General features: G+C 37.2%; 2 protein-coding genes across 2 annotated transcripts; both read left to right on the forward strand.

Annotated features, from left to right (window-relative positions):
• The first annotated feature begins 497 nt into the window (after positions 1–497).
• Positions 498–7,235, forward strand: LOC143608563 (uncharacterized). Its single transcript, XM_077083574.1, has 3 exons — positions 498–757; positions 1,884–2,094; positions 3,529–7,235. The coding sequence occupies exons 1-3, from the start codon at positions 605–607 to the stop codon at positions 7,233–7,235; spliced, it is 4,071 nt and encodes a 1,356-aa protein (XP_076939689.1). The 5' UTR covers positions 498–604.
• A 31-nt stretch (positions 7,236–7,266) lies between these two features.
• LOC143608564 (uncharacterized) lies at positions 7,267–9,479 on the forward strand. The gene is made up of 2 exons (XM_077083575.1): positions 7,267–9,183; positions 9,410–9,479. The coding sequence occupies exon 1, from the start codon at positions 7,267–7,269 to the stop codon at positions 9,178–9,180; it is 1,914 nt and encodes a 637-aa protein (XP_076939690.1). The 3' UTR covers positions 9,181–9,183; positions 9,410–9,479.
• The last annotated feature ends 2,532 nt before the right edge of the window (positions 9,480–12,011 follow it).

A 12,011-nucleotide genomic window follows, 5' to 3' on the forward strand; every position in this document is an offset into this window, starting at 1 on the left:
AGTCGTTACGATTGTTTAACAGACCAAAGCGGTTATGTGATTTCTTACGTGTACGATGTATCCTAATCGAGTATAATAAATACAGTAATAATACGTTTATTCAATAAAAGAAAATATTTCGGACCTGGATTTTGGTATTTTAGAACAAACGATATATAAGAAATTGTATGTTTTTTCAACCTGAGCGATTGCACTATCGTATCTTTCGACGAGTGTTTTTCTTGGTTCGAAGGTGAGTGTACGTCTACGTCTGTATCTCATTTAAATGATAGAAGAAAGAATTAGGATTGAAATATGTTTATAGGAAATATAAAATGTAATATTCGAATAATGCAACTTACAAGAAAACTTCGGGAATAAGAAAAAATTAATAAAGGCGTGGAATAAGAATTGACGAAGACGAGAAGTCTATTCACGTACCTTTTTGTCTTTCCCATTATATTATTATTAATATTATGATTATTATTATTATTATTATTATGATTATTATTATTTATATAAATCCATTAAGTTGATCATCACTCAAGAGTCAAGAGTATTAGTAACCGTTTCTTTTACACGTACAAATTCTGAATACATTTTGTGTGTTTGTTCATCTGCAACAATGGCGAAGGATCACGTGGAGGAGATACGGCGGACGAAGTTTTCAATCGGCGGAGAAGCGAATCCGTTGACGGAGGATCTTCATCAGGCGGTTAAAAATCTGTCAGCTGAGCTTTACGCTAAAGATGTTCACTTCCTCATGGAACTTATTCAGGTAGTTGTTTATTATTATTATTATTAACCTAATATTGTTCATACACTTTGTTTCTGCTACGAGTTTAGTGTTTCAGGTGTAATTTTGTTGCCTGTTACTGTAATACTGTTCGTATTGCTTAATAGGTTCGTTAATAAACGAGCTCGGCTCGTTTAACTTACACATTTAACTTACACGTAGCTCGAGCTCGGCTTGTTTCGAGCTCTATTTTCAAAGCTTGAGCTTGACTCGTGAGTTGATTTTTAAGCTCAAGCTTGCCAGCTCGGTTTGTTTCCTATTTATCAATTATTTTTATATAATTATAATTATTTATTAATATTCTTTTCTATTATAGTTTTATGTATTAAATAATACTGTATATATTATTAATTGTTTTATGACATTATATATATTACTTAAAAATTATTAAATATTTTTTTTTAAAATTTATATAAATCACATGCTTGTTTAGGCTTGCTAGCCGGCTCGAGCTTGGGCTTGTTTATTAAACGAGCTTACTTTTAGGCTCGAGCTTGGGCTCGGGCTCGATTAAGCTCGGCTCGGTCGAGCTTTTCAAGTAGCTTGCGAGCAGCTCAGCTTGTTTTCACCTTTATGCGGTGTGAAATTAGTACATGGAAGTCAAAATGAGAGAACATAAAAATACACAAGGCTTGTGAAGGCTTGTTCACGAGCCTAAACAAGCTTTCGGTAAAAGGCACAAGCTCGATATTAATTGAGCTTTATTTGAGGCCCGGGATCGACTCGTTTTGAAATTTTTATAGATCCGAGCTCGTGAGAGAACATAGTACATAGAAGTCAAAATGAGAGAACATAAAAATACACAAGGCTTGTGAAGGCTTGTTCTCGAGCCTAAACAAGCTTTCGGTAAAAGGCACAAGCTCGATATTAGTTTTTATGTTTTTGGCATCGTTACCATGTATTTTTCGGTATTTTTTACGGTACCTGCACTGACATCAGTGCGGTCTTCAGTTTATACTTTCACTCATTTTCAGTGTTGATATATTTTGGGTATGATATATGTCTCATTCTTAGTTTGTAGTTTTGGAAATGAAAACCTAGTTCCATTGTGAAACTTTTTGTCCTGTAAATTTGATGATGATTAACTTTTGATTGAACGATTTTGCAGAATGCTGAGGATAATGAGTATCCCGAAGGCGTTGATCCATCACTGGAGTTTGTGGTTACGTCAAAGGATATCACAAACACAGGAGCTCTGGCGACTTTGTTAGTTTTCAACAACGAGAAAGGGTTTTCACGTAAAAACATTGAATCGATCTGTAGTGTTGGAAGGTCTACGAAGAAAGGGCTTCGTAAGCGTGGTTATATTGGCGAGAAAGGTATTTTTTATCTTCCATCGTTTATGCAATAATGTTTTTGTGAATCTATTGTATTGTGCTGAACAACTTTAGATTCTCTTTTGGACTATAACATGACTCTGTTTTAGTTGGAATTACATATTCTCTCTCTATGCACGTAGGTCTGTTATTTGGTTGGTTGGGTTCGTTTTGGGTTAGCCGGGTGCAATGGCGAATACAAGAACTTTTAGCAGGGGGCGGGGGATATGGATAGCTCAAAATGGGCCTGTAAAATTGCAAAATTTATGATAAAACAACATAGTTGTATATTTTTTTTCTAGCTTTTAATATAAAAATATGAAAAAAATAAACATAGAAAAACAATCAACCAAAAACAAACAGTTTAATTTGAATAAAGGAGTTAAAAGTGAATTTCAAAGGAACTAAAATAATTTACTTAAAAAATCTGTTAAACTTACAAGCAGGTGACAGAGAAGTTTTTAGGCACCAGTGTTTAGAAAATTCATTTGTTAACATAACTTTTAGTGTGGACCCATCTGCTTTTGAAAGTGCCTCAATATAGCAATATACAGTCTAAACTCTTGCTTTTTTAGTTGGGCCACCCAGTTTTCAAAGCCCATTTGATAAACCAAACTGATTATTGGTTCGGGTTAATCGAGTTTGTTTTAGTTTTGTTGGTTTTTTGGGGTATGGGATCACTTGAATTAGTCAAATTGAAGTTTTTTTTATTAGTATCTGTTAAATAAGGTGCTGTAGATCAGAAATATTCTGTAGTTATTAAGCAGTCAAATAATAAACAGTGTTCAAAAGTGTCTTGAGTTTGTTTAATAAACAGTTTGACAAGCGAAAGGCACTTGAGTTCAAAGGAAAAGTCCTAAACAGTAGTTAATAATTGAGTTTATAATATATTGTAGTTGAGTGCAAAAGTGAGGACTTCAGGACGTTGTACCTTATGCTGCTCAAAGCATGTCAAACTCCTGCTTGGTTCACCCAAACCTACCTTGACCAAACCGATAACTGAACCTTTGAACCAGTACTAAGTATGTTTTAATACAAATTTTGATCTGAAACCTGTTTACTTGAGAAAAGGTCCGTCTAAGGTTAGAAACTGATTTGATAGTTAGTTTTTTGGTTTTAGCAATCTTAAAGTCGATATGAAAGTAATAAACAGTTTGATAGTATATTTGTTACTAATGGGCTAATTGAAATTTGTAATTAGTAAATGGAGAGAATTTTGGATTTAGCAGCTTGTAAAATTATTTATGGTATGATGTTAACCTTACATAACAGTCTCTTCTCTGAATGTGCCCTTCTTCATTTCTTTTCGAGCACTTGTTTTAAAAGGCATAAAATCAAATCACTTCTCTAAAAGAGAAGCATGATTTTGTACCATATTTTTATAGACATGCATTTTATTTAGTATTTCTTCTAATACATTGTCTACTTTTTCATCAGGAATTGGGTTCAAGAGTGTTTTCCTGATAACATCTCAGCCTTACATCTTCAGTAACGGCTATAAGATACGCTTTAATGAGAAACCATGCCAACACTGTAATCTTGGTTACATTGTTCCCGAATGGGTCGAGGAGGATCCAACATTGTCCGCCATTCAAAGTGTATACGGTTCGTCTACTGCTCTACCAACCACCACTCTGGTCTTACCATTAAAGGCAGAGAAGGTCAAACCAGTGAAGGATCAGCTTTCAAGCATTCACCCTGAAGTCCTTCTCTTTCTTACAAAGATCAAACGGCTTTCAATCAGGGAAGACAATGAGGATCCTAAACGAAACATCGTGAGTGCAATATCAATCTCAAGTGAGAAAAACTTTGTTACTTTGAAGAGCATGGATGCCGAGTCATACACACTTCATCTCACTGCTGATTTATCTGGCACTCAAGATGACACAGAATGTGGCTATTACATGTGGAAGCAAAGGTTTCCCGTTAAGCAAGAAAACAAAGTCGATGTTCGATCTGAAGTAGAGGAGTGGGTTATTACGCTAGCTTTTCCAAACGGGAAAAGGCTAAACAGAGGTGCAAGCATGCCCGGTATCTATTCCTTTTTACCAACCGAGACGGTAACAAATTTCCCTTTCATAATCCAAGCAGATTTTCTCTTGGCCTCGTCAAGAGAAAATATCCTCTGGGACAACAAATGGAATCAGGGGATTCTTGATTGCGTGCCTGTTGCTTTCTTAAACGCGTTTACATCATTGCTTAAGTCCTCTACAAGTGCTCCGGTGTCAAGTCTTCCTAATCAGTTTAGATTCTTACCTGTCAAAGAATCTTCACATTCCAAACTGAATGTTGTTCGCGGTGAAATTAAAGCAAAACTTGTGAACGAGACTATTGTTCCGTGTGAGTCATACACGGGGCAGAAGTTGTTTCGTAAACCTAACGAAGTTGGTAGGCTGAAGCCTGCATTTTGGAGCATATTAAACAGTGCAAGGAATCAAGGCGTTAGTTTTTCAAACATTTCGTCCCATGGAGCTTATATTCTTACTTGTTCTTTTGATCAAGAGGAGTATGATTCCATTTTGGAGTTTTTGGACATCAAACCTGTAGATAATGAATGGTATGCCAAATGCATTGCTGGCTCTAATATTGTAAGGGGCATCTCAGAGGAACTCTACATGCAGCTTTTGGTGTTCATAGCAAACAATTGGTCTTCTTCATTTTACTATACCAGCATGAAGAATATACCAATCTTAAAGTATGTTGGGATGGATGGCCAAGTGAACTTGTTCACAATTAGTTTCTCTGCAAACAGGCTGCTTGGTGCTGATTCGTATCCCGTCTCCTGGTTGATAAATTGGAACACACAATTCCACGGTTGTAATGGTCAGTACTTTTTGCCTTCAGCCACACAAGAAGCCATTGGATCATGTTTGATGAAGCACACTTTAAAAAAGTGGCTTATGGAGGAGGCGAAGGTTAAATTTGTCAGTGTTAGTCAATATGCTGATAATCTTATTCCTTCACTCACAACCGACCGTAAGCTTGCTGTTACTTTTGCGCATTTTCTTTACCACTCTTTAAAAAAGAAATATTTGGAGGATAGTCAAGTTAGAGCACTGTGCAGTGAAATGCCAATTGTTGATAGGTATGGACAAGTAACTGTTCGAAGAGATGGTGTTCTTGTACCTTCTTACGGAAGTCGATGGGTAGAGCTGATTGGTACGAATCCCTGGACTCAACATAATTATGTTGAGCTAGGAGAAGATTACACCCGGCCCTTGAACTATTTTGGTAATTATGCTTCTGGTCATGATATTGTTACATTTATGGAAACTTATGTTGGAGCTTCTGATGTTCCTTATCTCTCTTCTCCGAATGCTGCTATTCCTACTCTGTCTTCACCTTTGACCAAACCAAATGCATTGTTACTACTACAATGGCTTTATAATTTGAGGTTAAGAGGAGTTAGTCTACCGAATATGTTTTTGTCATCCATCAAAAATGGCCCTTGGCTGAAAATATCTCTAAGTGGTAGTCCTGGTTACAGGGCACCTTCAGAGTCGTTCATGCTTGACTCATCAAGCGGGAGTATTTTACAAAATGGGTCAGTGCTTGTCGACATCCCGCTGGTAGATGTAAAGTATTATGGTGATGAAATAAAGGAATATAAAGATGAGTTGAAGAAAGTTGGTGTGCGGTGTGATAATAAAGAAGCGTGTGAATTCATTGGTGAGCGTCTCATGTCACTTGCAGCTTCTGGAAAGCTTACTCGTGACAATGTTCTTTCAATCTTGAAATTTATTCAGTATCTGGGAGCACATTATATCTCAAGTACTGCACTAGTTAACCGAATCAAACAAGGAAGATGGGTTAGAACGTGCAAAGGTGATATGATCCCAGACAACTCTGTTTTGTACAGTTCTGAATGGGAGGCTGCTTCACAGTTAAGTGACATTCCATTCGTTGACGGAGATTATTATGGAGGGGAAGTACTTTCTTTCAAGAAAGAGTTAAAATTGCTGGGCGTTGTGGTTACTTTTGATGCGAGTTGTTACCAGCTTGTGTCGGACAACCTCAAGTCCTCTTATTCATTGACTTCATTGTCGTCTGAAGCTATGTTACTGATGTTAAGATGCATAAAGAAGTTACTATACAAAAAAAAAACACAAAATGTGTTATGCATACAGAAGTTAAACTCAACAAATAAGTTCGTGCAAGCAGTGAAAAACACAAAATGTGTAAAGACAAACTTGGGCTACAGATGTCCATCTGAATGTTTTTTTATAACTTCAGCAACTGAATGGGGCGGTCTTCTCCAGGTCTTTGGGTCGTTTCCGATTGTTGATGTAAACTTCTATGGAAGCACCATCCTTACAATGCAGAGAGAGTTAAAAACAATCGGTGTCATGGTTGATTTAGAAGACGCAGCCAAAGAATTTACTCGCGTGTTTAAACAACAAGCTTCAGCATCTTCCATCAGAAAAGAAAATGTTCTTACGTTTCTGGAGTGTTTCAGAAAGTTGAAGAAATCGAAGGTCAAGCTTCCAGAAGATTTCAAAAAGTGCATACGCCAAGAAAAATGGCTAAAAACAAAACTTGGTGATTACAGGCCACCGAATCAGTGCATTCTTTTTGGTGCAGAATGGGAACCAATTTCTCAAATATCTATCCTTCCCTTCATTGATGACGGTAACTTCTATGGCAGTAGGATTCATGATTACCAAGCGGAGCTGAAACTGTTGGGTGTAACCACCGAGTTCAAAGATGGTCCTGAGTTTGTTGCTGCTGGACTTTTCTTCCCCGAGAGTTCAAGTGGCATTACTCCTGCAAGCGTTTATGCTTTGCTTGATTCTGTGAAGAGACTTAGAGAATCTGCATCAGAGATTCCTGCTAAGTTTCTTGAGAAACTGTCCCAAAACAATTGGTTAAAAACCCATTGTGGATACAAACGTCCGAACGAGTGTTTGCTCTTCTATGAAGAATGGGATGGTTTCTTTAAACGTGATGATGGTCCGTTCATTGATGAAAAGTTATATGGATCTCGTATTGAATCCTACAAAAAGGAGCTAAGTTTTTTAAAAGTGGTAACTGCTATTAACGAGGGATGTAAGCTGGTTGCTAGTTACCTTTACTCTCAATCCAGTTTTGAAAAAACTGGATTGGGGCGGTCTTCTCCAGGTCTTTGGGTCGTTTCCGATTGTTGATGTAAACTTCTATGGAAGCACCATCCTTACAATGCAGAGAGAGTTAAAAACAATCGGTGTCATGGTTGATTTAGAAGACGCAGCCAAAGAATTTACTCGCGTGTTTAAACAACAAGCTTCAGCATCTTCCATCAGAAAAGAAAATGTTCTTACGTTTCTGGAGTGTTTCAGAAAGTTGAAGAAATCGAAGGTCAAGCTTCCAGAAGATTTCAAAAAGTGCATACGCCAAGAAAAATGGCTAAAAACAAAACTTGGTGATTACAGGCCACCGAATCAGTGCATTCTTTTTGGTGCAGAATGGGAACCAATTTCTCAAATATCTATCCTTCCCTTCATTGATGACGGTAACTTCTATGGCAGTAGGATTCATGATTACCAAGCGGAGCTGAAACTGTTGGGTGTAACCACCGAGTTCAAAGATGGTCCTGAGTTTGTTGCTGCTGGACTTTTCTTCCCCGAGAGTTCAAGTGGCATTACTCCTGCAAGCGTTTATGCTTTGCTTGATTCTGTGAAGAGACTTAGAGAATCTGCATCAGAGATTCCTGCTAAGTTTCTTGAGAAACTGTCCCAAAACAATTGGTTAAAAACCCATTGTGGATACAAACGTCCGAACGAGTGTTTGCTCTTCTATGAAGAATGGGATGGTTTCTTTAAACGTGATGATGGTCCGTTCATTGATGAAAAGTTATATGGATCTCGTATTGAATCCTACAAAAAGGAGCTAAGTTTTTTAAAAGTGGTAACTGCTATTAACGAGGGATGTAAGCTGGTTGCTAGTTACCTTTACTCTCAATCCAGTTTTGAAAAAATAAATCTATTTTACATTTACTTGTCTGAGTTTAAATGGGTGCCTGAAGAAGATGACAAGAAGATATGGATACCAAGAGGAACCGATAACGGAGAGTGGGTAACACCTCAAGACTGTGTTCTTCATGACAGAAAAAATCTATTTGGTGATCAGTTTTATGTTTTGGATTTGGATAAATTCAAGTATGAGACGAAAATTCTTGGATTTTTTGCTGATGTTTTCGGTGTAAAGGTTCATCCGTCTGTTGAAGACTACTGCAGTCTATGGAAGAAATGGGAAGACTCAGATCGGTTAATTACTCACACCGAGTGCTCTGCTTTTTGGGAGTTTGTGGTTAGAAACTGGAACTCGGCCGAGGAAACATTCAACAAAAGTATAACAAAAATCCCTGTTTCATCTTCTACTTCTGATGGTATTATTCTGTCATATAAACGTGACGTTTTCATAGGCGATGATCTTTTCTTAACGGATCTCTTTCAAAGCTGTTCCCGTCCCATATTTGTTTGGTATCCTCAACCAACTTCCAAAACTTTAACCCGAACCAAGCTTGTGGAAGTCTACAACAAGCTCGGTGTTCGTACCATATCAGAATCTGCTAAAAAGAACTTATCCGAAGTTGATAATGTGAAATTAGTACCCGTTAATTCGAAAGAGAAGATTATGAAAAAGGGTTTGTTGAAACTGATTCTGGGGTTTCTAGCTGACCCAAGTCTTAATCTTGACGCCGAAAAAAGACATGAAGCTGTAAACCGTATGCTGAAACTTGAAGCTTTTGAGACGGTTGATCCAATGACTGTGAAGTACGGTTTATCTTTGTCTTGTGGAGATGTTGTGAATGTTGAAGCTAAGCGGATGATCCGTTGGGACAAACAGACCTCCAAACTGTATGTGCAGAAGAGAGAACAAGGTGGTGGTCTGAAGAATGTTTTAGAGCACGCGTCTCACTTTGCTGAAGTGATAGCTGAGGGGATGTTGTGGGAGAATGAAGAGGCTGTGCCACAGCTTTCTGAACTGATAAGGCTGGGTTATTTGGTGACGTTTGATGAGGAAGCGGTTGAGTTCCTCATGAAGATGAAGAATCTTCAAGTGTTTGTTGAGGATAATGACTACCTTTCTTCCATATTTTCTTCCTGTTAAGAGGTATGCCATTTTTATATTCTTCCTTTTTATTGTTATTATTGTTTTGGGTAGAAGAGATTGTATATAGGTCGATTTGGGTCAACTCATATTATACAACGGGTTTAAACGAGACACATTTATAAATCCTGCTAAATATTTAAAACGGCAAATTGATATCTTTCTATGAGCCAATTTGACCCATTGTCTGATTATGTCTATGTCTTTGTGCTTGGTTTTTGAAATGCAGGAGAAAGTATAGTGTGATATGAAGATTATGCTGGTGTGGTTACTTGACCTGTTTTTATGTAATCTACTTTTATAATATGCTATATTGCCCTCCTATGCGGCCATGTTTTGCTTCGTTCCACGTCTTTTATTTCAGTTAAAGTAATGGAAACGACGCTTCTACCTTTTGAATTCTATGGTATTATATGGTTTGTGGTTTTAATTTTTACCAATTGAAATTTTTGTCAAGTAAAGGTTTTTAATACCAAAGTTATGCACATCAATGGTATATTCAGTTTGGTTAGAGCTTTAAAGTTAAAACTGAAGAGTAGAAAATTTTGATAGGCGAATAGATTTTTCTACACACGGTTATCTACTGGCCCACTTTTGGGTGCGGGTAAGTCGTAACATCATATTAACTTATGTCAAAAGTGGCATGATTCGACTCTAAAGAAACGGCACGTGTTTGGTTTAGGGCTAACTAAATGACATACATGGCTAAACGACATTCACTGATTAACAACTGTTTTGAACTTTTGTTTTAAATTTGAGTGTTCTTCACACTTCACATATTTTTCTCTCTCAAATTCAGTTGGATTATTAGGTGGTGACACCCAACTAACCCGAAACCCATAAATCCCAAAGTTATATTAAACATATGTTAGGGACTGTTCTACCTTTAGGTTTAATTATAATCATTGATATGTTTTGGATATTTACACCCAAATCCTGATATACAATATTACAATATATAATACATTCATTGATTAATGACTGTTTTGAGCTTTTAGTTTAAATTTTGTTTTGTCTTGACATATTGTTTTACTTTTGTCCAGGCCTATAGAAGATCAATGTTTGATACATTTAATAGCCATGACCATGCCACATGGTTTATTGGTCGTCTTGAATGCAATTAAAATCTTGGATCAACTACAATTTCGGGTGGCGAAATGTTTGATTCATTTGATAGTCATGACCAAGCCACATGGTCTGTTGGTCTTTATTGTTCTCGATTCTTAAATGAAATTATAATCTTGGATCAACTACAATTTCGGGTGTCCACCTAATAGGTATGCACTCTCAATTCTCTCACAATTCAAAACTACCTAAAATACTCTCTGCTCGCTTATAATAGGAAGTTGTTTTGAGGGCATTCCTCTTATGATCGCTATTAAGCCAAGCCCAATCGATCCAACCGAAGAGCCCAATTTAAGAGTGAATGCAAGCCCAAACAAGTTAAACGCTCATGTTATAAGCAAGAACAAATGATTGTGTAAGGCATGAATAGAATTATGAGTAAGGTCTAGTTTTCTCATATCTAATTCTTCTCTGTAATTCCCATCCCACTTCTTACCGTTTATAATTCTCTTTTGTAATCTTTTCGGTTAATCAATTGAATCAAGTTGCTTATCTATGTATTTTGGTTGTGTTAAGATCAAATCACTTCATTGGTACTTTCATTGATCCTTAGCAAAAATGGCTTTGGAAGAACTCCTGCAGGAACCTCCACGATTACCTCATTTCATTGGATCTAATCCCACCATATGAATCTCTCAAGTTGAACAATTTTCTCTTTTACACAATTTATGATGACGAGCGCTTTCCCTATGTCATTGAATTATTTGATGATGAACCATTTAATGGGTTGGCACCGGAGTTCAGAATTCATCACCTGGAATTGTTTCATCGTTGCAATGACTACTTAATTCTAGAGTACGTCTGTTGAGCCATGTTCAATCACTCTGTTTCGATTCCGTTTATTCCTACTACTCACAAGGTTTTGATGAAATGCATGTTAGTTTTTGTAGAGCTTACCTCGGATACGGCCCATAGCGAAGCAGGTCAAGAGGCATGACGAAAACCCAATAAGAAAATCCCTGGAGAAAGAGATAAGAAGATGGAATAAATCAAGGAAAGATCACATCAGGAACTTTTCTCAAGTCTACTGTCCAAGTGAAAGGCTAAAGGTACCCATGTCTCTTGAACCCTGCTAAGGTCCTAGGGATAAAAGACAAAGAGCAAAGACTCAGGAAGGAAAGGAAGAAACTGGACCAAAGAGTTTACAATCTAGGATAAGTTAAATATACAAAATGTAATGTAAGGCAAATTCATGAGCCACGCTTAAATACTACAATAACAACACATTGTTAACAACAAATAGCATTCATCTTCATCACTATTCTTTTATAGGTGTAACCTGAATCCTCCTGATCACAATACACACTTCACTTATATTCACTCCATAATTCATACTACCCTTAACAACACATGTAGTCCGGTCATTCAATAGAGCAAACTTCGAAATCGTATCAATATTATCGTCGATTCAACAAGGGTTCAAACATTGGCGCCATCCGTGGGAGCTTAAGCTCCAGCAAAAGTTTTCCGACTTCCCAAAATATTTCATGAAGTCAAGAATCTTGAAATAGTCTCCGGAGTCCCTACAAACTCATAAAGACGCCCGGAGAGCATGCATCGAAGAGCAAGAGTGGTAGGAACATCTGCAATGTCTACACGATAATTAGATTCTACACGAGTTTAGTCAAATCGAGGAGCGAAAAAGCTCGATTTTGGGCCCTTTCTGCTCGGCTTCGATCCATTTCAGCTCAGTTTGGAGCACCGTC

Source organism: Bidens hawaiensis, unplaced genomic scaffold (genome assembly GCF_021521415.1).
Source record: "Bidens hawaiensis isolate Kalapana, Puna unplaced genomic scaffold, B.hawaiensis_p1.1 tig00419396_1, whole genome shotgun sequence".
Classification (NCBI taxonomy): Eukaryota; Viridiplantae; Streptophyta; class Magnoliopsida; order Asterales; family Asteraceae; genus Bidens; species Bidens hawaiensis.

Bases quoted from the DNA above. Each gene is read 5' to 3' on its own strand.
- LOC143608563 (XM_077083574.1), top strand. From the start codon at position 605: ATGGCGAAGGATCACGTGGAGGAGATACGGCGGACGAAGTTTTCAATC. The intron at 758-1,883 runs GTAGTTGTTTAT...ACGATTTTGCAG, and splicing joins TCCTCATGGAACTTATTCAG to AATGCTGAGGATAATGAGTA. The intron at 2,095-3,528 runs GTATTTTTTATC...CTTTTTCATCAG, and splicing joins TGGTTATATTGGCGAGAAAG to GAATTGGGTTCAAGAGTGTT.
- LOC143608564 (XM_077083575.1), top strand. From the start codon at position 7,267: ATGCAGAGAGAGTTAAAAACAATCGGTGTCATGGTTGATTTAGAAGAC.